General features: G+C 40.5%; 1 protein-coding gene across 3 annotated transcripts in view; it reads left to right on the forward strand.

Moving 5' to 3' along the window:
* Positions 1-24,775, forward strand: part of Pcsk5 (proprotein convertase subtilisin/kexin type 5) — a 434,973-nt gene that overhangs the window by 92,510 nt on the left and 317,688 nt on the right. For all 3 annotated transcript variants that reach the window (XM_059259884.1, XM_059259894.1, XM_059259903.1), the window contains exon 3: positions 600-713. In XM_059259884.1, coding sequence (XP_059115867.1) covers positions 600-713 — 114 coding nt within the window. The remainder of the gene's footprint in view (positions 1-599; positions 714-24,775) is intronic.

Here is a 24,775-nt window from a genome sequence, read left to right on the forward strand (position 1 = left end):
TGATAAGTTTCAGGCGATCCAGAGCTGCAGAGTGAGATGCTATCTCAAAAGACAAAAAAAAAAAAAAAAAGCCAAAATATTTAAGAATATGTTGTGTAATAGGAAGGGGCATGTGCACATGGCACTTGGGTCAAATCCAGCCAGATTTGTTTAAGACAGTTTATGACTGTACCACTTCTGGTATGCTTTAGCTATAAGACTACAGGAGCAGAATGAACCTGCAAAGCTGGAAATACTTAGTATTGAGCTTCTGTAGAAAAAAAAACTTGCCAACTCTTACAATGAATGGAATTATACCCTAAAAATTATCACTGTCACCTTAGAACAAATTATCAGTGGCATATTTTTGTACAAAGCTTAAAAACTGGCTTGGCGTTGAGATGAATTATTGGTCTATAAAAGGCTAAAATGTCTGCCTCTACTGAAATAAAAGAGAGCTGGCTTTCTCCAGAATCACATGGACTCAGAGATTTTAATTGTCACAATAAAGTTTGACTTACACAACATTGACAGAAAATGGGAAATGCTTTGGACTGTCATTTATGTTATGGAACTGTGACAGTGGCTGAGCACTCACCAGATGTCTCTCTTCTTGGAAGGTGGAATGGATCCAACAGCAAGTAGTGAAAAAACGGACGAAGAGGGATTATGACCTCAGCCATGCCCAATCTACCTACTTCAATGATCCCAAGTGGCCAAGTATGTGGTACATGGTAAGTTCACCAAGGAAGTCCAGCCATGGTCATGTTGTCCAGTTTTGTGGTGTATGAAGAAAATCTCGTGGTCCTGGGAGGCCCAGAAGCAGTGACCTGGAACCTATTTCCTCATCAAGGCTCACTGTTTGAGAGGGGGCGCACTGCCATCCTTTCTAAGATGGTCTGGTTTAGAGATACCAAACCACCCTAAGGTGTAGACACACAAAGACCTGTTTACAGTTGTGTTCCCCTCTGATAACCTGTTGCTGTGCCCTGAAAGGGTTTAGTTCATGATGCACACTAGAACTTACATGTCACTGAAATTGCTCTGTTGGCAAGTGGCGCCTGACATACCACCTAATACGTGTCAGGAAGTGTTTGAGCAGTTCAAGGAAGCCGGTGTAAGGAGGTCAGTAAGGGAAACTCACTGAAACTGTAGAGCACGGTGCTAGTCCTCTTTAGCTTGCCTCCTTTGGAAATGAACCTCTCTAGTCTTAAGAGTTTTTTGCTTCATGATTACTGAAACATGGCTTGGAAGACATTACTCATTCTTCATCATGAATTCATATGTCACCAGTTTGCTCTGTAAGCTGTAAAAAGCCCCTTTTTGTTTCTCTTTCTTGAAAATTTTTATTGCGAAGTGTTGCCAGGGTGTTTTCCACTGCACTACTTTTTATAATCCCTGTCTGGAATTCTCCACATGTCTCCAGCTGATGAAAAGACACACATCCGCAGAATTTCGCATCCTTTCCACATATTTTCCTGGCTCTTGGCCTTTCATTCCTGCTGGCTGGAGAGCTCCTTGTTCTTCCTGCCCGGTGGGTCAGGACTGTACCACAGATGCTGTAACCAGGACTGAGTCCTCTAGAAGTTCTCCCCGTTCTCTTCTGGCATTACGTTCTTGGTCTCACGTGTCTCGGCCCCTCACCCCAGTGGCTCTTATCACTTACTTCTTTGTTGCTGTGATAACACACCATGACCAACAGTGATTTATGGAAGAAAGTTTATTTTGGTTGATAGTTCCAGAGGGAAAGCTGATGATGGCAGAGGATCATGGCAGTAAGCCACAGGTGTGGTGGCAGGAGCAGGAAGCTGAGAGACCATACCTCAACCTCCAACAGGAAGCAGAGGGTAAACTGGAGGTGGGGCGAAACTAAATTCTCAAGTGACATACTTCCTTCAGCAAGGCTGCATCTCCTAAAGGCTCCTTAACCTCCCCCAAACAGCACCGCCAACTGGGACCTAGTGTTCAAGTACATGAACCTATGGGGACCATTTTTACCACCACACTGGTGGCACCCTTCACCAGGCATTTTGCATTTGAGTCATGAATGTTGTCCACACATTTGGTCTGCTGTATTGAGGGTGAGCTAAGGGAGGGTTCTATATTTGGATCTGCAAGAACTCAGGCCATCGGGGCTGGAGAGATGGCTCAGTGGTTAAGAGCACCGACTGTTCTCCCAGAGGTCCTGAGTTCAATTCCCAGCAACCACATGGTGGCTCACAACCACTTGTAATGAGATCTGGTGCCCTCTTCTGGCCTGCAGGGACACATGCAGGCAGAATACTGTATACATAATAAATAAATCTTTAAAAAAAAAAAAAAGAACTCAGGCCGTCGCATTGCTAGTGATGCATACTTATTTGGAGGCAGAGGAATGTGGCTGATATGTCTACCAGCTCTCATTTTCCTGGACTTATCTAGAGATAGAAGGTTGTAGAAAGAGCCAGAATCCCAGCCGAATTTTACATGAGAGCTCTGTCCTATATAAGGAGAAAAGAAAGGAACCCTGATGTGCACTTCAAAGTTATTGGGAACCAAGAAATCATTAAGTAGGGTCATCTGAGGGGACAGTAACACATGGCAGCTTGCTAGCTCTTAGACAGAGAAGGAATGAGCCACAAAGGAGGGCACTAGAATTGGTGTTAGGAGCAGCTATGGGGCTTTTTCTGCCCAGACAAAATTGCAATTTCTAAATGAAATTTAGAAGTAATATGGAACGCAAAAGTGCCTCCATATGAGTATTTATAAAACCAGGTGAGGGAGAACTTCCTTGCCTTGTCACATGTTTCTTCTCACAGGAGTCACTGCTGCCTGCACATGTCTTGCTGGACAAGAGGAGGATGGCACACGTCCCACTTCCTTTCACTGTCCTATTGAGACAGAAAGGGTACAAGGAGAAACAGGAGCTACTGCTGTAGCACCATGGACCACCTGAGGTTTTGTTGTTGTTGATAGTTTTTTTTTTATTTTTTACATTTATTTACTCAGAGAGAGAAAGACAGAGACAGAGACAGAGAGAGAGAGAGAGAGAGAGAGAGAGAGAGAGAGAGAGAGAGAGAGAGAGAGAGAGAGAACACCGACGTGGAAGTCAGACAACTGATGGGGGTCAGTTTGTTTTCTTCCATCATGTGGGTTACCATCAAGCTTGGTAAGAAGTACCTTTACCTGCCATTTGCTGGCCAATGGCCTCATTTTTGGCCAAAGCCTACTTGCGGACTGAAGGCTACCATGCCTGCCTCCCAAAGAGCTCTGATTTTCCAATGAATTTTCTCAGCCTGACACAAGAAAGATTGAGAGAAGAGCTCAATGTATTAAGTACTTTTAGTATTCAGTGTACTAAAAGCAAAGTACTGAGCGCTCTATGAGTAGTTTTCTGATTTTGTGTAAACAAATGTATATATTAACTTGAGCTATATTGCAAGAATGAGGAATCTGAGGTGCATGCCCAAACTCACTCAGCCTGGTAGAGCTGAGATGCCACACTGGCAGGCTGTTGCACAGCCTTCCAATGAGCAAAGAATCCGACCCACCTTTGTGCCACTGACAGATACCAGGAGAGAAACTAATCCTGCCCACCAGGAACTTCAAATATGTTCACAGAGTCATGACTGAAGAAACAAGACAGAGCTATGAGTGCCATTCAGTGTAAACATAGGATCAGAACACTTCAAAGATTCCTAATAAGTTACTTCTTTTCTCTTAAGGAAAAGGACAGGAGACAGACTGCAGACCTATGATTATCTTTCAGGCATACTGAGATCAAATGAGAGCCAGGACTCTTAAATCTGCAAAGCTGTGTTCAAAGCCCCATGATTTCCCTTAGTATGTCCATGATTAAATCCCATAAACTCTTCTCCACTACGATGTGAGAATGCTTTGCTCATCTGTGTGAATCATCTATTGCTGCATGACAAGATGCCCCAGAGATGAATTTTCGTAACAACTGTTATCTCATTGATTTTGCTGGTCAGAAATCTAAACAGAGTTAAATGGTAGTGGCTATGGTCTATTCTGCAGGATCTGGGATTTCAGTTAGAAGATCCAAAGATTCTATGAGAGTGGCAAGTTCTGCTCTCTAAGTATTTATTCATGTTGCTGGTGGCAATTGGTTCTTCTCCAGAGGAGCCTCACCAAAAGGCTGATTGGGTGTTTCTTGACATTGTTCTGGCTTCTCCCAGATATGTGATCAAGTGGTCTTTTGGGAAGCATGATTTTACAACTAACCTTAGAAGCCATAGAGAGTTATCTCTTTAATTTCTTGTTAGTGTTAAGAGTCAGCTATGATTCTACACTGAAGTAGACCACTTCGTAGGTATGCACACCAGAGGAGGCACAGCTCATTTTGTGTCTCCAGAGATGACCACCAAAGTTCAGGAAAAGTTTGCACAAGAAGCATTGCACAGTGCCTGATACTCAGATTGTATTGTAGTTATTGTTCTTTGGCTTCTTAATAAAAAAAATTAATTTGACTTAGCATAAATAATGGATTCATGCATATGTGTCATTGTATTTTGCTATCATCTGTTTCCCTGTCATCAACCTTTTATTTGTTGCTTTCATGAATCCTTTAGAAAGTGAGAGCCTATTGACTAGCGATCATTCTTCCTGGTCATGTTAGATACGTAGCTAAAGCACCTGTTCATTTCTTTCTTTATAGTCCATGCTGTGTGTCGGCTGGCTACTTGATGAGTCTCCATAGGCTCCTACTTCCAGTTCATTAGCCTGGGCCTATTTGTCATTTCATATTGGTCATAGGAGAGTAGAGATTAAAGACAAGGAGTGACTGAATGTTCTTTTAACTTATTTAAAAGCTTGGCCCAAGTACTTCCTGCCTTGGAAAATGGTGTGTAGAAGTATTCTGTCAAGCCTTGAGGCTTGGCCCCTTGTATCCAGAAGCATGAGTTTAGAGAGTTTGTGCTGGACATGGTGGTTGTGAAGTTCCCCCATCACAGGGAATAAACCTCTCAGGTCCACATTCAGAAATCAGAAGGATCAGTACAGGAAGGAAAACTCGTTTTCTGATGCATCAACTTCTGCCTTTCTTCTGCCAGGCATGTGACATACGTTGGCTGTTTAGAAATGCAGGATCTGTGTCTCCTAAGATCAGTAAAGCAGAAAAGGACCAGATAAGAACATACCAGAGCTTGCTGGGCACATGGCTCTTCTGCCAAAGCTTCCCTGGGTTCACATGCATATGTGCCACCACTGGTCCTTGGGCCGTGGCTGTAGTTTTGTGTGCAGATTGATTCTCTTTGAAAATCTTGGCCCCACCATCACCAGGTGTTTTGGTATGGAGTGAGCCTCAGGCAGTGGGGTGGTTCTAATGTGAATATATGGCAAATGCAGAATAAATACTAGTTGCATAAATGAATGAGCAAACCTGCTATCACTCTGTAGCAGAGAAAATAATTGCCTGTGTGTAATGAGTTCCCCATGTTATGCCAAGTCTTTTGCGAACTCTCTTATGTAGTAGATTATTGGCAGTGTTCCAGTGAGTTAGGCATTATTATCATTGCCACTTTATGGATGAGGATATTAAAGCATAACAAAAGTTGCCAAAGGTCACCAGCTAAGCAGAGTTAGAGCCCAGTGTTCAAACCCATCTCTGTACCTGCAGACTAGGGGTCCAACTTTTCTCTGCATCTGTGGTTCATAAACTGTCAGGCAGCAGAATCACCTGGAGGGCCTAAAACCCATTACCACTCATCCTCTCCTACTTCTCCTACAGCAGATTCTGGGACTTTGCATTCCTTAAAAGGTCCCTACTGATGTGATGCTATTCTGTAGGAGTCCCTTTGAAAAACCACCTGCTTGGCCTTATCTTGAACACAAGGTTATAAGAGCATAGCTTCTTTTGTCTCCCAGTTACCAGGTGAAAGAAGAAGGTTTTTAAACTTTTGGGACATTTTAAAACACACCTAGTCAGTTTACATTTTCCTTGGTCCCTTCTTTTCTTCTAACAGCATTTTTTATTTAGGAAGCTGGAGAGGTTAATATAAAAATATTTTCATTTAACATGGAATTTAACTGATTGAAAATACCCCTGGCTTAGCAATCCTCTCAAGATGCTCCTATAGTCAGAAGATTTCCTATGTCCTAGCTGGCCCGGCAATCAGGACTAATCTCTCCCACTTGCATCCCCCAAGTAAGCACACAGAGGCTTATTATTATTTATAACTGCTTGGCCATTAGCTCAGGCTTATTACTGACTAGCTCTTACACTTAAATTAACCCATAATCCTTATCTATGTCTAGACAAGTGGCTGGTACCTTTTCTCAGCTGCTTTGACATCTTGCTTCCTCTGTGTCTGGCTGGTGACTCCTCACTCAGCCCTTCCTCTTCCCATCATTCTCCTTGTCTGTTTGCCCCACCTATACTTCCTGGCTGGCTACTGGCCAATCAGCATTTTACTTATCAACCAATCAGAGCAACACATATTCATAGCATACAGAATGATATTCCACAGTGTGCTCCAGAAACAAAACTTAGCAGGTAGAAAGGCTATGAAGATTTGACCCAGTGTAGTAGAATTAGCTTTAGCTTACCCAGCTGATGCAGTGGCCCATTTTAGCACTGTTAAGGAAAATTTAGTTTGACTATGAAGACTGTACGGTTAAGTAGAACTCTTCATCAAGCATCTGGGAACACCAGCTGTGTAGATAAGGGAATTCAATATTATATGCAGTTTCATACATACACAAGCTTGAAGAACTGAGCTGAAGTCACCTGTCCTAATTAGCATCCCTTCATCCCTTCAAGGTCATCATTCATGATGGATTTAATGCATTGTGGGAGTTATCCTTTGGTGGGATATTTCTCTTTGTGGAAGGTTTTTCAAATCATCCTAAGAGACATATTCCTACTGGAGTGCAGCAGTTGAGCTGTTGGTAAATAGGAGGAGGACAACTTAGAATTGAAACTTGGATGAAAGCATAGATTTAATAGAAAAGATAACATTTTCCTTTAGTTATTTAAATATTCATTACTGAAGGAAATTGACAAAGCATTGCATGATAATTCTTGTCTAATAATTAGGATCTACTGATGATTTTGGAGAAGCCCATAGTAACTGACTTTTAAAACGTATTTTCTTCTACCCAGGAAAGGCAAGCTCGGATGTAAGAAGTAAAGAGTAAAGAAAGGGAAGGATCAATGGATACCAGATTACAGTTAGGTAGAAGGCAGTTCTGTGTTCCAAGGCAGAAAACCCTGACTATAGCAAGGATGATACATTGGATGTCCCAAAAGGCTAGAAAGAAGCACGTAGAGTGTTTCTGCCACAGAAAAATGGTAAATGCTTGAAGACATGTTGAAATAGCATGTGGTTCCCCTTACATTTTAAAGTTTTGATGTATTAATTAAATGTAAAACTTGGGGGGAGAGAGAAATACCTTACAGTTTTGCTTTTTGGCTCTGACACTGCTGGTTGGGACCAGCACTCTAGACTCTGCATCTGAGAACTTCCTGAGATGGATGTTGGGTGGCCCATTTAGTATATATACGCATGGTTTCAAGACAGATAGATAATAACAAATGGGCTCATGTTTTTGATACACTGCTTCAGATTTCATGAAAGCTCCCTGGGTGGTTTTTCGGAATCATATTTGCCGATCAGCAGAATGAAAATTAGCTGAGTTCAGTTGTGTGGGGGGGCATATCTGCCAAAAAACGATGAACTAGCTAGCATAGTAATTGCAAAAAATGATTTGAAGCCACATGGTCCTTTCTCAGCCAACTGGATGGTGTTCAGTACTCCAAGAGTTTGAGGCATTGCTGTTTCTGTGGTTGGCACACACTTTCCTACTGGTTTATACTGTCATTTGACTCTAATAAAATCTGGTGGAGTTTGTGGCATTATTGTCCCAGCAGCTTGGAAATCATCCTCTTAAGATGCCTCATTTAGTCGTTTTAATTGAAAATGCAACATGGTGGAAATCTGCAAGCATGTGGCACCTTCTGAGGCAACCAAGAGTCATCTGAGAAGGGCAGACTCCAGCTTTGCAGGGACTAGCATGCTGGTGGAACCACTGAGTTGAGACCTGGTTTTACTGTACTAGTACATGCCACTAACTAAGTCTAGACGCTCTCAAATCATTTACCCTCTTAACATCAGTACATCTGAAAAAAATTAATGTATTGATTGTTTCTTAAGTTTGTGCCTAATTGAATTTCTTTCAGTTCTCCACGTCAAGATGTACTGGACATTGAGTCTGGGGAGAATACATATCACTGATAGGACCAGATCTCCGGCCAAGAGTTAACACATGAACTTCAACTACTGTATTCCACATTATCATATTATTACTTTAAACTTAATAGGAGGTCCCCAAGACCACCCAGTTCAGTGACTCACTAGGAGGGCTCACATGAATCATGGCGCAGTCACACTCAGCACTATGGTTATTGTCAGGGAAAGCATACCAAGCAAAATCAGCAGATGGAAAAGTCCCATGGGGTAAAGTCCAGAAGAAGCCAGGCTCAAGCTTCCAAGAGATTTCTCTTAGGGAAGTGCCAGGAACGCACTTTATCCCCCAGCACTGAATGTGGTAACATGAGATATGGTGTCTTAAAAGACTCAGTTGGCTGGTGGGGGTGGATGGGTCACCTAGGCCCCACGCTTCCTGTGTTCCAAAGTCCCAGCACTCAGAAAGAAAGCAGGTGCTCTGACACACCCAATACCCAAAGACTTTAAGTACTGTGTGCCATGCTTATCAGGGCATAATGAGATCACTCCCAATATCCAAGGCCCCAGATGCCAGCCAATGGCCAACCTTGCGGGCCATCATTCAGAGAAATCCAGTCTCTGGCCTGCTGTGTTAAATACTGTTCTTCCCTGAACCCATTGCATGACATTGCCCTCTGCAGTCCTCATGTGACTATTCCTTGTAAGTTGATAGACGCTTCCATGCCGTCCTTAGTTCCTCTCTTAAAGACACTCCTGCTAGTTAAAGCCATTCTGCCTTTTCAGTCAGTATCAAACCACTTCTGGCTCCCAGTTAGGATCTTGCAATAGTTGGGGACCTTTTCTGGTTTATCCACTATCTGCCTCTCCACTGCCTTTTGCATTCAGACTTCATGTGACCTGAGTTCCATCTCCCCACATATCCTTTGGTTGGATGCTGCTCCCATTCCCATTGCCCTGGTTAATTCCAGTCTTGTTGACCTGCCATGATCTTTCTCAGCCTTTTTACAGTAGCCAGACTAAACCCTCATTGTTTAGTCTAAATCACTGTGCATGTCTCTGTTGGTCTACTTTAACACAATTAAAATGTTGCAGATCTGTGTGGTTATATAATAAATACCTGTTAGATAAATTTGATGGAGTTAGGAACTGTGGAGAAAAATCATTATGGAACCCCATTACCTTAGGCCACCACAAGTAGGTGTTCTGAAAGGAAGGAAGGGAGGGAGGGAGATAGGGAGGGAGGGAGGGAGGGATGGGAAAAAGGAAGGAAAAACGGGGAAACAGGTAGGCTGGCTCAACAAAGCATGAACAATTAAATTATTTGTACTGTTTTTTTAATCATACTGCATCTTTAATTTCTATTAATTTCTCCAAACCTATAATAAAAGAAAAAATGAATATTTTTGCAATTTGTGGTTTTGAATAAGTTATGTCCTTGTAATTTTACTTGAAAGTGTTTTGTTTTTATTTTGTTTGATTTTTTTTTAAATTTACAGTTGTCTTTCTGAGGTTTATACTATTCGGTCCTTGTGCCTGGAGCATGTACAACTATCCTTCCCTGTCTCTGGTCATTGAAAATGGTAGTTTAGATCTGTGATCTAAATGGCAGCCCACTTTGTTACTATCACATGTTGACACTAACTATTCCAACATGTGCCATCCTTCCCTACACATGACATTCTTTCATGTCCTTTTGGCAGTGGATGGCTTCTCTAGGTGGAGTCAAGTGATTTCAGAATGTTTCTCTGCCATTTGTTTCCTAGCCATTATTTCATTTCTCAAAAGTATTAATAATAATGTTCTGTGGCTTATGAAAACCTACCCGTGCTATGGCATTTTGAAAATTACCATCACATTCTTGAATAGGTTAAAATTTCAAGATTCTGAAACATTGGACAAAGAATATACAGGGATCAAACATATGCAAGACTGAACTAGAATAATGGCACTTCCTTAAAAAAAACACTTTTGCTTATGGAGTCAAAAAAAGAATACAAAGTAAGAACATTCACTTGTTATCACCGTGTGAAAAAGCAAAGCTGTGTCTCAGGTAGTGTCCATATGTGCTCTAATGAGTCAGAAATCCTGTTTGATATGGTGCTTAGTGAGTCCCACTTATTTGTGCACTCAGCCATTCATTTGTTGTTGTTGTTGTTGTTGATAATGTTTGGCAAATATATTTTTCTAAACGCTTGCAATTTTCTCAGTGCAAGGAGGAAACCGTAAACAAGATGGCCACATTGTCTTAAGGGGGCTTTTGTGGGTATGGGTTTGGATAAGTGTAGTCACTTTGCCTGATATGTGAAAGCTAGTCTGTTGAGGGTCCACAACAGAGCTTTAGCTGACATGACTTGCTCATTACCTCTAGATGATTATGTCAGTGTGTATTGGCCCACATGATGAGTATGCTTGGAGTACATATATTAAGAATGATCAGTAAACCTATAGATGGCCAGTGAAAGTGCTTTCTGAGGGATCAAGAACTAGTGACCCACCTAAAGAAAATAAAAAGCACTACTGGTAACATTCATTTCTCTGCTAGTGTAAATGACCACAGCCTTCTGTGAATATTTGAGAGATACAATTTATTTCGTATTAGCAGTTTGTCTTGTCAGCTTTGCTTTCAACAAGTGAGAAGTATGTGGGTGGCCCACCCCTGAAACCACTCTATCACGGTGATAAACAGGTCTGTTAAGAAAAAAAAGTCATTTTTAATCAAGTTTTTCAAGACTTTTCTTTAATTAGTAACTAATTTCTGTTGGAGAGCAGATAGAATTGACCCTTGAGCTTCCTTAATCTGTGTTGTCTCTTGAACATGTTGATCAAAGTCCTTTTATTAAACGGCTTCTCGATTTCCTCATTTCTCAATTTGGTTTCACCTGGGATTGGGATCAGTTGCAGTGACCAAGGCAGCTGGGACCTTATTATAACCTATCTCTGCTGGTAGCTAGTGTTGTTAGCTCAATAAACGTCACCCAGATTTCAACATACACCATGTTCATAGAACCAATTTTGGTTACTTCTACAACAAAGTGATTTCAAATGCTCCATGTTCAGTATTCAAAATTCTCAAAGTCTATGAGATGGAGATATCTGGAATGCTTTTCTCTTGATATTGTTGACAGTGAGATGGGCCAGGACATTAACAGAGGAAAGAATCCAGTGATGAGAACACTCAAAGTCAGGGAGAATCTATGTTGCTTGGAGAAAGAGAAAGTAATAATTACCTTCATGTTAGTCTGACTTGCCAGTTTGTCCAATGTAAGAAATACTTGGTGGGCAAACCCTGCCTGGGATGGGATTCTCTGATAAGGATGGATAGTCAATATGGAAGAGGTATAAGCTGAGAGAACTGCTGTACAGCACAGAAAGTCAGACTAGAGTGAGACAAGGAGAAGGGAGCCTCTAACTCCAGGAACAGAGCTTGATTACTTAATTGCATGGATCAGAATCATAATTGGGTTTTAAAGGCAGAGTTGCCATTTTTGATGGCAGATGATGTAGACAAGATGGAGAATGCATTCACTTGTTATTCTTTCCTTGATTAGAAAAAGGAATCTGATGAGACACCTTTTTTTTTCTTTATGCTAATGCAATGGTCAATTAGTCTAGATGGTGACTGTTCAAATATTTGGTGCCATATTAATGGAAAATTTTTCAAATATTACTCCAGAAATTTGGCTTTTGTTTTATTCATAGTCTCTTGGTTTCCTAGTGATTTGAATCTGATCCTTAGAAAAAAAAGAATACTAGTATAGACATTCTCACCCAAGCATATAAAGCTAGCATATGTGAAGCCCAGGAAAGAATATTATATCCAAATAATAGAATTGTAATAATAATTACAATTAATTAATAATCTCTTAATAATTAATAATAATAATAATAATATCTCTGCATGGCTCTGGAAATGTAGTTTAATTTATGTCTTGAAAACTTGATGTTTGAATCTGTTACTCGTGACGGAGAAATCATTCTTATCTGTCAGTGAGCTGAAAGAACTTCAACTTGATTCTCAACAGTAGTAAGTTTAGCATAAAATGGTTTTTAGCTCATTTGTATTCATTGAAATGATGTTTTGTGTTGTTTTCTTTCTGTTTTGTATGACTGGGGATTGAAGTAGGGTCCTTGCACATGCTAGGCACACACTCTAACACAGAACTGTATATCCAGTCTTCGTTTACTTTTTCAGTTTGTGACAGGAACTCATGAAGTCGTCCTAGATGGTCTTGAACTCAGTCAGTGTCCCAGACAGGCCTTGATTTTGTGAGCTCCTCACACCAGCTTTCCTTAGAGCTAGAATTATAGGTCTTGGTTATCAGGCCCAGCAACATGTTTCTGGTGCTCCTTCCTGTTTCTCTTCTGAGCTTGTGCTCTGCATCTTCAGCCCCTCTGCTTTGTATTCATGCACATTCCACAGGCACACCGCCATCAGCACTGCACTCTTTACAGTTATTACTCTTTTTTCAAACAGGTCAGGCTTTGAGAAGATACTGAAAAAGTTAAAATGCCACCAAATTAGTATGATCCTAAAACCTAATTCAAGCTCTCAGTGTGTGCTTAGCTCCCTCCTTGTACATTTTCAGTAACTAGAAGGATATTGTATTCACATGGCCCTTTCTGTACTAAGGTATTCCATTCAAAGGCATACCCTGGGGCTTTATCAGAAACTTAGGCCACTTGGTCTGAATTACGGGTAGAGACGCACATCTGATTCCTATTTTACATGCTTGTACTAGAAATATGATTGAGTGTTTTTTAGAAAATTGAATGCAAAAGAAAAAAGAAAAATATAATGAGTACCAGTGGCCCTATTACCAACTTTGATAATGTCAACTCAGGGCCATTCTTTCATTTATTGCCCCCTTTGCTCAGATCATCTTAAAGCCCATATCACTCTTCATTTTATCACTAAATGCCCTTGGATATGTTTCTATAAGATAAGAAACATTGCTTTTCATAAAAGAAATCACAGCACCATTTTCACATAAAATTTCTTAATTGACTCTTTATATATTCAAATGTGCAGTTTCCAGATTCTTCCTACTGTCTACCATTTCCTTTTGGTTTGACCCAGGCTCACAAAAGAGTTACCTTTAAATCTCTCTGTTTTCTCTCCTTTGAAAACTTAACTTGAGTAATCTAGGATACTTAAAGTTTTGTGATATGAATTTTGATGGTTGCACTTTGGGAGATTGTTCCTTGAGTTTAGTTTACATCAACATTTTAGTAAGTCATGCAGACAAAAGGCCCCAAATTCAAGGTCATTTTTTACTGTGGAGAAGGTTGGAGAGGACGGCAACCTAGCCAAGTGTGTACTTCCGTGTGGAAGTGCGTGTCTGTTTGTCTTTGTCATTGGGAGTTGCCGGTGCCTGGGTGCCCTGCTCATTCATTCATCCAGGTTTACCAAGTTGGCTCTTTTCTTACTGTGATTTCTTCAGTTACAGGAGGAACTGTCCATCAATTACTTGGTACCACCTACAGGAAAGGCAAGGAAGATGCTGAATGCTTTAATTATATTCATTAGGTACTTATTTCTTTAGCCTTCCCCAAAAGCTACTGATTATTTTCCCCCATTTTTTTTAACGAATTTGTGAGATTAGACATATTTAAACTGTTTCATTGAAGTTGTAAATTACCTTTCTTTGTCTAGTAAGAACCCATTCAGTTGGCTTCCAGGTCCTATTGTTATGAATCCTGTATTTTTAGTGTCTTTTGTGTAGTGATATTATGTTCCCCAAAATATTGTGCACCCTAATAAACTTATCTGGGGTCAGAGAACAGAACAGCCACTAGATAGACATAGAGGCCAGAAAATGGTGCCACACACAACTTTAATCCTAGCATTCAAGAAGCAGAGATCCATCTGGATCCCTGTGAGTTCAAGGCCACACTGGAAACAGCCAGGCATGGTGACACACATCTTTAATCCCAGGAAGTGATGGCAGGAAGCAGAAAGATATATAAGGCATGAGGACCAGGAACTAGAGTCTTTTTAAGCTTTTAGGCTTTTAGCAGCAGTACAGCTGAGATCCATTTGGATGAGGACTCAGAGGCTTTCAGTTTGGGGAACCAAGATCAGCTGAGAAGTTGGCAAGGTGAGGTTGGATGTGGCTTCTTCTGTATCTCTGATCTTTTAGCATTCACCCCAATACCTGGCTCCGGGTTTGTTTTTATTACTAAGACCTTTTAAGATTTGTGGGTTGTTTTTTTTTTGTTTTTGTTGTTGTTGTTTTTTGAGGCAGGGTTTCTTTGTTTAGCTTTGAAGCCTTTCCTGGATCTCACTCTGTAGACCAGGCTGGCCTTGAACTCACAGAGATCCGCCTGCCTCTGCCTCTCAAGTGCTGAGATTAAAGGCATGCGCCACCACCGCCTGGCCCTCGTGTTACACTTTTGTTTTCATTTTAATTTATATTTTGTTTGTTTGAATTGTGGTATGGTATAAGCTGTTTCCTGCTTTTCTTGTGTAGTTCCTGCCTGCCTGGAATAAAACACTTCTTCAAGGACCCTTGTTCCTTTTTTGTTCTTAATCAATTTGTAGAGACTACGATAATGTATAGGGATAGTTAACTATTGGGTTAGTCTTTAGAACTTTTCAGTAAACATAAAATATACTGTACACCATACAGGTATTTTTTATTTTAAATCAGTTATAGATTGTTTTAAAGTGATATGTTTATCAGTTTTACATCTACATCTTTTTTTTCCATTCTGAAAATCCAGTTCTTGGGTTTGTCTCACCCTGTACATACAACACCATCTCAGTATAACAATGCCATCAGAAATACCATGATTACTGCAATTTATTTTTTTTCTTTTTTGAAAATAGATTCTTTTCTCATACAATATATGCTGATTATAATTTCCCCTCCCTCCATTTCTCCCAGTTCCTCCTCCCTGCCCCTCCCTTCCAGATCCACTCCCCTTCTGTCACTCACTAGAAACGAACAGACTTCCAAGAGACAATCAAACATGACAGAATAAAATACAATAAGAAGAAACAAAAACTGTCCTATTGAAGTTGGACAAAGCAACCCAACAGGAGGAAATACAGTCCTCTCAGAAACACTTTTGTTTCTTTTTTTTTTTTTCACTTTTGTTTCTTTTTTGGGACAGAGGATGGAACCAAGACCTCACACATGCTAGGCAAGCACTCTGTAATTGGCTCAGTCTTCTCTGAAAACATTTTAAAATGGCTTTCATGAAGCTGGGGTATCTTCTCAGTAACGGTCATTCTGTGTCCAAACACTGTGCCACTCTTTCCATGAGTCTCAAGTGTATCACCATTTTTTTTCTTTTAATAATCGCTGTGCTGTCATTGGAGGTCAGAAAGCATTATAAAGACTTGCATTGCTCCAATGTGTTCTGGCAGTAAATTGAGGGCAGTAAAACCATCTGTTCCAGTAACCTGATACCCTGGAACTATACATTCTGTTTTGAAGGAATGAAATTAATTCTACGAGGTCTGTGCACAATAGCCTATAATCATGTTCTCCAATGTGCTACTTTAGAAGAGTGTGGTAAACTTGCCATTCATTTTTAAATTGAAGGATGAAGTAAAACAGGACCAGAAACACTGCCATTTGTAGAGTTTAGTCTAAGAAAATGAAAGATTAAAGAGATCTGTAATGATTAGACCCCTTCATTCTAGAGAGTGAAAGGGAATGCGCAGTGAACAAATCATTTAAACTGGGAGTGCACTCTAATGAGCATTGAGCTCATTCTGTACTCCCAGGACTGAGAACTAAAGAGTTACTGCAGACCGTTCAATAAAGGCATTAATTTAATGTGTAGCAGGATGGAAAATGAAGGAAAGAAACAAATTGTAAAACTCACAGGAAAAAAAACCCAGTAAATTGCTAATGATTTTACTCATTCAACAATTAATTGAACTCCTAGGACTGGAGTGTGAGTCAGCCTGCTGGAGGCAAATAGGAAAACATAAAGTTTTGTCCCAGAGCAGACCATCGGCATACTGGGACCAGCCAACTTTGTAAGCATTTTGTTGAAACCACCTTTGATTTGACTGCATGGACCCCAAATTCCAATGTAGGAATAGGTATATGTTGCATATTGAAGTCAAGAATGAAATAGGAGATATCTTTGCAGCAAATGAATGATTTACACACAAAAAATAGTGCAAAACAGGTTTCTTCTAGAACATTTGCAAGGATTGTTTTGAGACAGGGTTTCCCATCGTTCTGGTTAATATGAAACTCACTGTGGCATTAAACTCATGATTCTCCTCCCTCCATCTTCTCCCAAGTGCTGGGGTTGTATATAGATGTATAAATGTACCCCATCACATTCAGATTGCTTCTAAGGATTTTTAATAGGCACTTCAAAGACCAGTCATTTGGGATGCACCAATATGAAGAGTCTGAAGGTTTCTTATGCAGGACTTCTCTGACTTAATATCTTCATACGCTTTGTGAATTTAATAGAAGGATTTGAACAGCCAACATTTGTTTCTATAACCTGATTGTCCAGAGGAAATGTTTTACACAGTGTTATTTTAATTGGGATTGAATTGCAAATGATCAGAGATTTCAACCACTTCATTTGGGGAAAGAGAAAAAGAAAGGAGGAATTTATCAGCCCGTGTACTCCCAACAAAATTGCTTACTTGAGCCACAGGATAATGCAATTCTCCAGGGCCCGGTTCCTTTAGCTACTGATTCATTTTTTAATAAGCTCATGGCTGCAAGATACCTCTGTCAGCACTTTCTAGTTCAAATCTAATGGGGAAAATATTTCTTTCCTACCTTCCTCCCTTCTTTCTGTATCTTGTACTTGCTTTCTCTTTAGTCTCGATGGCCTACTTAGACAGCTCTGGAACAAAGTGATTTAGAAGAGTCATATGGAAGAGGGTATGAAAGTACACAATGGATTGTGATATCCTGTCCCAACAGAAATCTGGGGTCATGGTGGACAACTTCATGGATATCCCAAAACAGAGACCACATAGGTTTCCAGAATGTATGGCTGGTGAGGTACTTAGCCAAGCCAAGTTTGGTGTTGATTAGCAAAAGACTTGACTTGGTTTCTGTTTGACTTGGGGTAGTTTAAACATGACTGCCTCTCCCTAAGCTATTTTCTACTCCATCATTCTGGCCTGAATTCTGTGCTGTGTACACTGTGATACCTATCCTTTTTAAAAAAGATTTTTAAGTGAATATGTGATGGGTTCCCTTCTTCCAACATTTCAATACATTTGAAATCTGTAGACATGATGAAAGAATAATATAATGAACACAAACATTGAATTCACCTGAATTTACCCAAAGCTATTATTCTCTCTCTTTGTATATACCTGTATATGTGTGAAGACACAGACACACACACACACATTCTCTCTCTCTCTCTCTCTCTCTCTCTCTCTCTCTCTCTCTCTCTCTCTCTTTCTCCCTCTTTCCTTTTTCTGTCTCTCTGCTTCTCTGTCTCTCTTTCTCTCTCTTCCCCATATGGATTCTGCAAGTATGTAGTAGACACTGCAAAAATATTCTTTATTAATCAGAAAAGTCGTTACTTGTAAGAGTTAATGTTTTTATCAAATTTTCTGTCCATATTCAAATTTTCCCACAGTACCATTTTTCAATGAGTTGATCCCGTGGTCCAGACCCTGGAGTTCTGTGTTGCCATTGTTTGTTCCCTCTCCTTAGCTCTCCTGCCTCTCAAGTTAGGGTTGAAGGGTCATGTGATGCAGCTGCTCCTGTTTGTGTGTTTTGTTTGGCTGGTTTGTTCTTTTGCAAGAGCGTCTCATTATGTGGCTCTGGCTGGCCTGAAACTCAGGTTAATCCTGCCTCCACCTCCTAATGTTGATGGTTTTGTTGTGATCAATTTTAGGTAGAATACATCTCACTTTGAAGTTTGTTAATGATTTAAGACTAGATGAGGAGTTAAACATTGGGGCCACAAAGCCCACCAAGGATGGATTATATTCTCTCAGTTCTTCATGCCAGGTGGCATGATGTCAGACGTCTTCACTCAGTGATGTTAAATTTATTCACTGATTGGTAGATTTCTTCCTTGTAAAAGCCTAGTTTGCTTTATAATTAATAAAAGATCTGAGAAGTGTTATTTTGGGATGTGCAAATATCCTGTTCCTTGCCAACCTTTACCAAGGTGTCGCATCTAATGATGACTCCTGTCTCCATGAATCATTCTGTCAACTTGCAAGATGATTTTCTAATTCTGTGGTCCCATCTTTACTTTCCTTCCTTTCTAAATACCATGTGAATTCATTGGTTCTTTTTAAATGAAATGAGTCATTTCTGACATTACTCTTTTGTGGTTCCCAAATTGTCATGGTTTAAGGACAAAGACACTGTTCAAGTGAGCTTCTCCATACTCTGCAGAAATCCGATCACATTTTTTAGCACTTTATATTTTTTCTGCTCCAGACCTGAAAATAGCTATTTCTCCAACAGGTAGTTTCTTTGGTTGAGGAATAGCATTAACAACCCAGACATCACTGCTAAGGGTATAGTTTACTATAAGCCCATTTTTAGTGTATAGAGCTAAGAATGCAGCCCTCATAGATCACCTGGAAGTCACAAAGAACAAAGCCACTAGAACCTCAAAATCTCTTGTATGAAAGGGCGTGTGTCTTAGATTTCTGATGCTACAATAAACACCATTACCAAAAGCAACTTAGGGAGGAAAGAATTTATTTGACTTACACATCCTGATTGCTGTCACTGAGAGAAGCCAAGGCATGAACTTGAGAAGGAACCTGGAGACCAGAACTGAAACAGAGACCAAGGAGGAATGCTGATTACTGGCTTATTCCCCATGGCTTCATCGGTACCTGAGCTGGTACCTCCTAATGTGGGCTGGATCCTCCCCATCAATCATCACTCAAAAAAAAAAAAAATGCCCTACAGTCAACTTGATTCTGACATTTTCTCAATTGTGGTTCCCTCTCCTCAGGTGACTCTAGCTTATGTCAAGTTGACAAAATTCAAGTAATACATTGTAGGTAGGATTTGCATATGACCTTCACCCACCACCCATGTACCCATCTATGGATGACTTATAATTCCCACACAATAGAAATAATGTGTGAACAATTGTACTGCTTTACTATTAGAGGAGAATGGCAAAAATGATCAATACTCCAATCCAGTGGCTCTCCCATTCAGTGTTTTAGAGCTGTAGTTAGACTCCATTAATGCTGAAGCCCTGAGTTGGCTTTGAGTGTCTGGACTTCAGAGTGGCAGCCCCAGTTCTAAGCAAGTATCATACACTCTTCCTCTTTCTGCCCTATTTCATGTTTTTGTCCCTTCTTCCCACCATATAAACCATAGCTGTCAGAAAACAAATAAATTTCTTAGATATATCTTGACTATGGAATCCCTACCTCAGTGTTCCTACCACTGGCAGCTCTATCTTAGTAAATTTCAAAGTTTTTTTTGTCTCTAGAATACATTCCACAAGGCAAGATATTCAGACTGCCTGTTTCAAAGGTTTAATTTCCTTTTTCCCTCCCTGATCGCATAATTAATTTGGTTAATTACTTTTTATTCTGATGATTTTTTCCCTCTTATGTAAAACATGGCTCAAAGTAAAATGCATAGGGTACTATGTGTATGGTATTTTTGTGTTTTTTTTAATCTTTCTTTTCATTTATTCTTTGTGTCTTTCACATCATGCGTCTCCATCCCATTCATTTCCCTATCTGTTAGTATCTGCCCTCTGCCCTTGCAACACCCCTCAAAATAAAACAAAATAAAATTTAAGAGAAAAAAATGAAAAATCAATCTCATCATGGACGCTTTAGCGTGATACCTTTTATCCATATACCTTTACTTGCAAGTGTTCATTACAAATAGTTTTTGATCTGTTTCAAGGCCTCTGGTTTCTGCTGCACTATCAATGCTGAGCCCTCACTGGAACTCCTCTTGGTTACCTTGTTATTGTCATGTGTCATGGAGATCCTGCAGCTTTGGGCCTGCAGGACCCGTCCCTTCATGTGCTTCAGCAGATCTCAGATGGGGTGGATATTGGAGTGGGCCAACTCATAACCCTGGTTCTGTGCTGGGTAGTTGCAAGGCTGGTCATTCTGCCAGCTCTCCCTTGTCCTCACCACAGGGTAAGCTCTCCTTCATTGCCCTGGCTAGTTTACCCCTTGCAGCAATGAGCAAGGGGTAGGGTCCACTCTCCCGTTCCCAGGGCCCCCACCCCTACCCCTTCAGGGCTAGCTCTACTGTGTTGCCCAGGCATGATGTAGGGGCCACTCTGCTGAGTACTATAGCTGATGAGGGGCAGGGACAGCTCTCTTACCTGCCTCAGGTATTGATGGGCAGGGGTAGATGGTGAGGGGTGGGAGGAGGACATCTCTCCCCTCCCATGCCACCACATGACACATGAGCAATGAGGACAGCTCTCCCATGCTCACAACTTAAGGGATGGCTCACCCACACCTCCACCAACAGGAATGGCTCTATTGTGCTGCTCAAGTGAGGCGCAGGCCTGCCAGTTTTATTATTATTATTATTATTATTATTATTATTATTATTATTATTGATGTGTCTCTGTGGGTTTGTACACATGTGTGCAGCACTCACAGACCCAGAAGAGGTGTCTGATCCCCCAGGGTTACAGGCATTTGTGAGCTGCCTAACATGCGGCTGAGAATCAAACTCCATCCTCTGGGAAAGCAGGACAAGCTCTTCATGGCTGAGCCAACACCTCACCCCCACCCTCCACCCCACCCTCCCTCTTATCCACCCCTGGCACCTTTTTTTTTTTAACTTAGTAGATTAATGGAAATCATTTTGCATTCCTTTATGGAAATCCTTCTTTCTCAATGGTAAAATCACTACAACTTATGTCACTGGACCCAGGGAATGTTTAGATTATATCCAACATTTTGTTTTTACAAACAACCTCAAGCTGAAACTTGTGCACATTTTTTTTGTTAGAGGTCTGTTTTCAGATAGGCTCCTAACATTGAAGTTGTTAAACCAAAAGCCAAAAATTAGGAAGAGTTTGTCAAAAGTTGCTAATTCCCCTGGGAGTGAGGGTGGAAACTTGACTCTGTCATCTCTGTTTGCTGGTGCCTTCTTCCTTACCTTCCTGGTGTTCATGTTGTGACTACTTCTATAGACTAGTGTCTCCAGAGTGAAAGCATTGCTTTGTTCAACCTTTATTATGGAATATTGAGATTATTATCTTTATGTGCATAAGTGAGAAAATGCTAAAAACAGAAAGGATGTCCCAAAAGGACATAGGTGCCAGCTTTAAAGGTGTCCATGTATCAAACTTGAGACAATGCCCGCCCCACCCACCCCGTGTGTGTGTGTGTGTGTGTGTGTGTGTGTGTGTGTGTGAGAGAGAGAGAGAGAGAGAGAGAGAGAGAGAGAGAGAGAGAGCGCCTGTGAATTGAATTGAACCTAGGGCCATGAATATGCTAGGTAAGCACTTTACCAGTTCCCTATATCCCCATTTCTTTTTTGTATTTTTTATTTTGAGACCATGTCAGTAAGTTGTCCAGGCTAGCCTTGAATTTGCTTTATAGTCCAGGCAGATCTTGAATCATAGTACTCCTGGCTTACTCTCCTGAGTAGCTGGAATTACAGGCCTCTGCCACCAGGTTATGTTAAACCTTGGACAATACACGAGCCAAAAAAAAAAAAAAAAACTAAAAAGTAATATCCTTGACAGTTCAATGCTTTTGAAAATGCCCATAAGTTCATAATAATATTTAATAAGGAATAAGAGTAAAGGGATTACAGAATTAGTTATATTTTGCTTGTTGGACAGTTCTAATGAATATTTAATTTAGCGTAGAAGTTTAAGCTCATTTACATTTACATTTGTAGTATGACCAATACATTTAAGTTAGCCTCTGCCATGTCGTTGTGTTATGTAAATAGGCAGTGCTTGACTTACAGTGTCTAATGGGGGTCCTGGGAACCAAACTTAGATATTTTAGTGTTACAGTGGTGCACAAGCAGTTTGCATGTAGTAGAAATGGTCTTGGAATTTTGACAATCTTTCCCCAGTTTTCTAGGAACTTGAATCACAGCTCCTATGTAGACGCACAGCCACAGGAGAAACAACTGATACTATGCAGTGTGGTACTGATAAGCTGGACTGCTCCATAGGCTCTGTGTGTTCAATGCATTTGACTTGGGATACTTGGTACCTATGATGGACTGGCTGGGGAATAATCTCACTCTAGTGTTACTTGTATTTAGAACTTGTATATAAAAGCTGTTTTGACTCTCACTTAAGCCTACAAGAAAACTAGATGTGGGATGGAAGCTTGATATCTCTGCCTTCATTTTGCATCTGCCTCAACACTGGGTCACCTGTTGACATCTTATAGGCACATTAGTTGCTCACGGAGAGTCTGTATAGAGACTGTAACACCTAATTCAGTAGTTCTCAACCTTCCTAATGCTGTGACCTTTTAATACAGTTCCTCATGTTGTAGTGACCCCCAAACACAAAATTATTTTCATTGCTACTTCATAACTGTAATTTTACTACTGTTATGAATCATAATGCAAATGTCTGTCTTTTGTGATGGTCTTAGGCAGTCCCTATGAAAGAGTCAGTCAGGCCCAAAGGGGTCATGACCTACAGGTTTAGAACTGCCTACCTAATTCATTCCATTTCCCTTTAGTACTGAACACACAAAGGTAGGAGTAACTAAATAATTTCACTGTCAGCTTTTCACATTGTCTTATTCCAGACACCCAAAAGATATCTAAAGCTCTCCAATTATCCTTACACCTGTAGCCATCTTTGATTCAACTCCCGGAACAGCAGAGTATCACTGAGGCAGCACCATGAAGAATGAGAAGTCATTTCCTGAGGTGCAGCTTGTCTCCTGAAACAGTCGTCACTCAAAAAATAGATCAGTCAGTCAGTCTGTCTGTCTGTCTATTTGTCTGTCTGTCCATCTATCTATTTACCTATCTACCTATCATCTATCTATCTATCTATCTATCTATCTATCTATCATCTATCTATTTGATGTTTATCTGTATGTACATCACATGCTATGTATGCAATTGCCCTGGAAATGGAGTTACAAGTGATTTTGAGCCACCTGATGAGGTTACTGGGAACCAAACTGTGTCTTTTAAAGAGCAAGAACAGTAAGTGCTCTTAAGAGCTGAGCCATCTCTCAAGCAAGAATCACTGCTTTGGACCACCTTGTAGGTAGAGTGTAACATGAATCTTAGATGGTCTTATTAATAAAATCAAACCCAGAGCCAGGTATTCGGTGAATGCCGGAAGATCAGAGAAGCGGAACAAGCCACAGCTAACCTCACCTCGCCAACTTCTCAGCTGATCCTGTTTCCTCAGACTGGGAGCTTCTGAGTCCTCATCCAGAATGAATCTCAGCTGAACTGCTGCTCAAAAGCCTAAAAGCTTAACCTGCCTAGTTCCTGGTTTTCATGCCTTATATATCTTTCTGCCCTCACTTCCTAGCATTAAAGGCTCACTTCTTGGCGTTAAAGGTGTGAGTCACCATGCCTGACTGTTTCTAGTGTGGCTTTAAACTCACAGAGATCCGAATGGATCTCTGCCTCCCAAGTGATAGGATTAAAGGCCACCATTTTATGGCCTCTATATCTAGTGGCTGTTCTGTTCTCTGACCTCAGATAAGTTTATTAGGGTACACAATATTTTGGGGAACATAATACCACCACAGTAGAGCTAAGAAAATGATTTAAGATAGACTACTTCTTTCCCAGGGCTGCTTGGTTACACATATCTCTTTCACCTTCATCCAGTTCTTCACATTTAAATGAAAAGCTCATGTCTGTACCAGAAAGAACTTGGAGTCAATTGGCTTCTTTATCTGTGCATATAGATTCAGTCATGTCCACGTTTTACCATTCCTTTTTTTCTGTACTTGACATCTGAGCCTAGCATGATAGGAGTGCTGGAACTGGAACTTCTGTCTTAAGTTCTTGTTCTAGAAGGTTGTGAAACGTATTTACTTTGTGTTTGCTGTGTCTGACTGTGTAGTGTGTTCCTTGCTCCTTTAAGACTGTTGATTTTGGTTTTCAGGAAGCTTTGTATATTTTAGTGTTATTACAAAGGATTTTATATACTTGCAGTTCTTCTTTCTTCATTTAGACATCTGTGTTTGCTTTCTTGACTTTAAATAAATGTCTCTGGCTCCTACCTGTGGTATAATTTGTCTGTTTTACAGTTTCTCTTTTCTTTCATTTTGAAAGCATTATTCATACTTTGCCAGCACATATAATGCATACTTGCTCTTCCTCCACCCTTCTTCTGACTTTGAATCTTAGATTTACTATGAAATATCCGGGATTAGTCCTTTCACCTGTCTTGAGTGGGTAAAGCCTGCCCACTGCTTGGTGACCTAAGAGGAGCTCCCGAGTGCAGTCCACTCTAGGTTTCTGTGATGGTCAGTCTGAACAGCCTTGAGACTCCCAGAGAAGCCTGGTTGCATTTCTGTTTTACCTTCGTTGACAATGACTTCTTAATATTCCTTTAATTTGTTTGTTTGTTTGTTTGGTCTTTTGATCTGGAGACTCAGGGCACATTTTCTTTCAGTATATTGTTTAAAATTAGGCACAGGTATACGCATGAGCATGTGTGATCTCTAACCCCCATTT

Source organism: Peromyscus eremicus, chromosome 1 (genome assembly GCF_949786415.1).
Source record: "Peromyscus eremicus chromosome 1, PerEre_H2_v1, whole genome shotgun sequence".
Taxonomy (NCBI): domain Eukaryota; kingdom Metazoa; phylum Chordata; class Mammalia; order Rodentia; family Cricetidae; genus Peromyscus; species Peromyscus eremicus.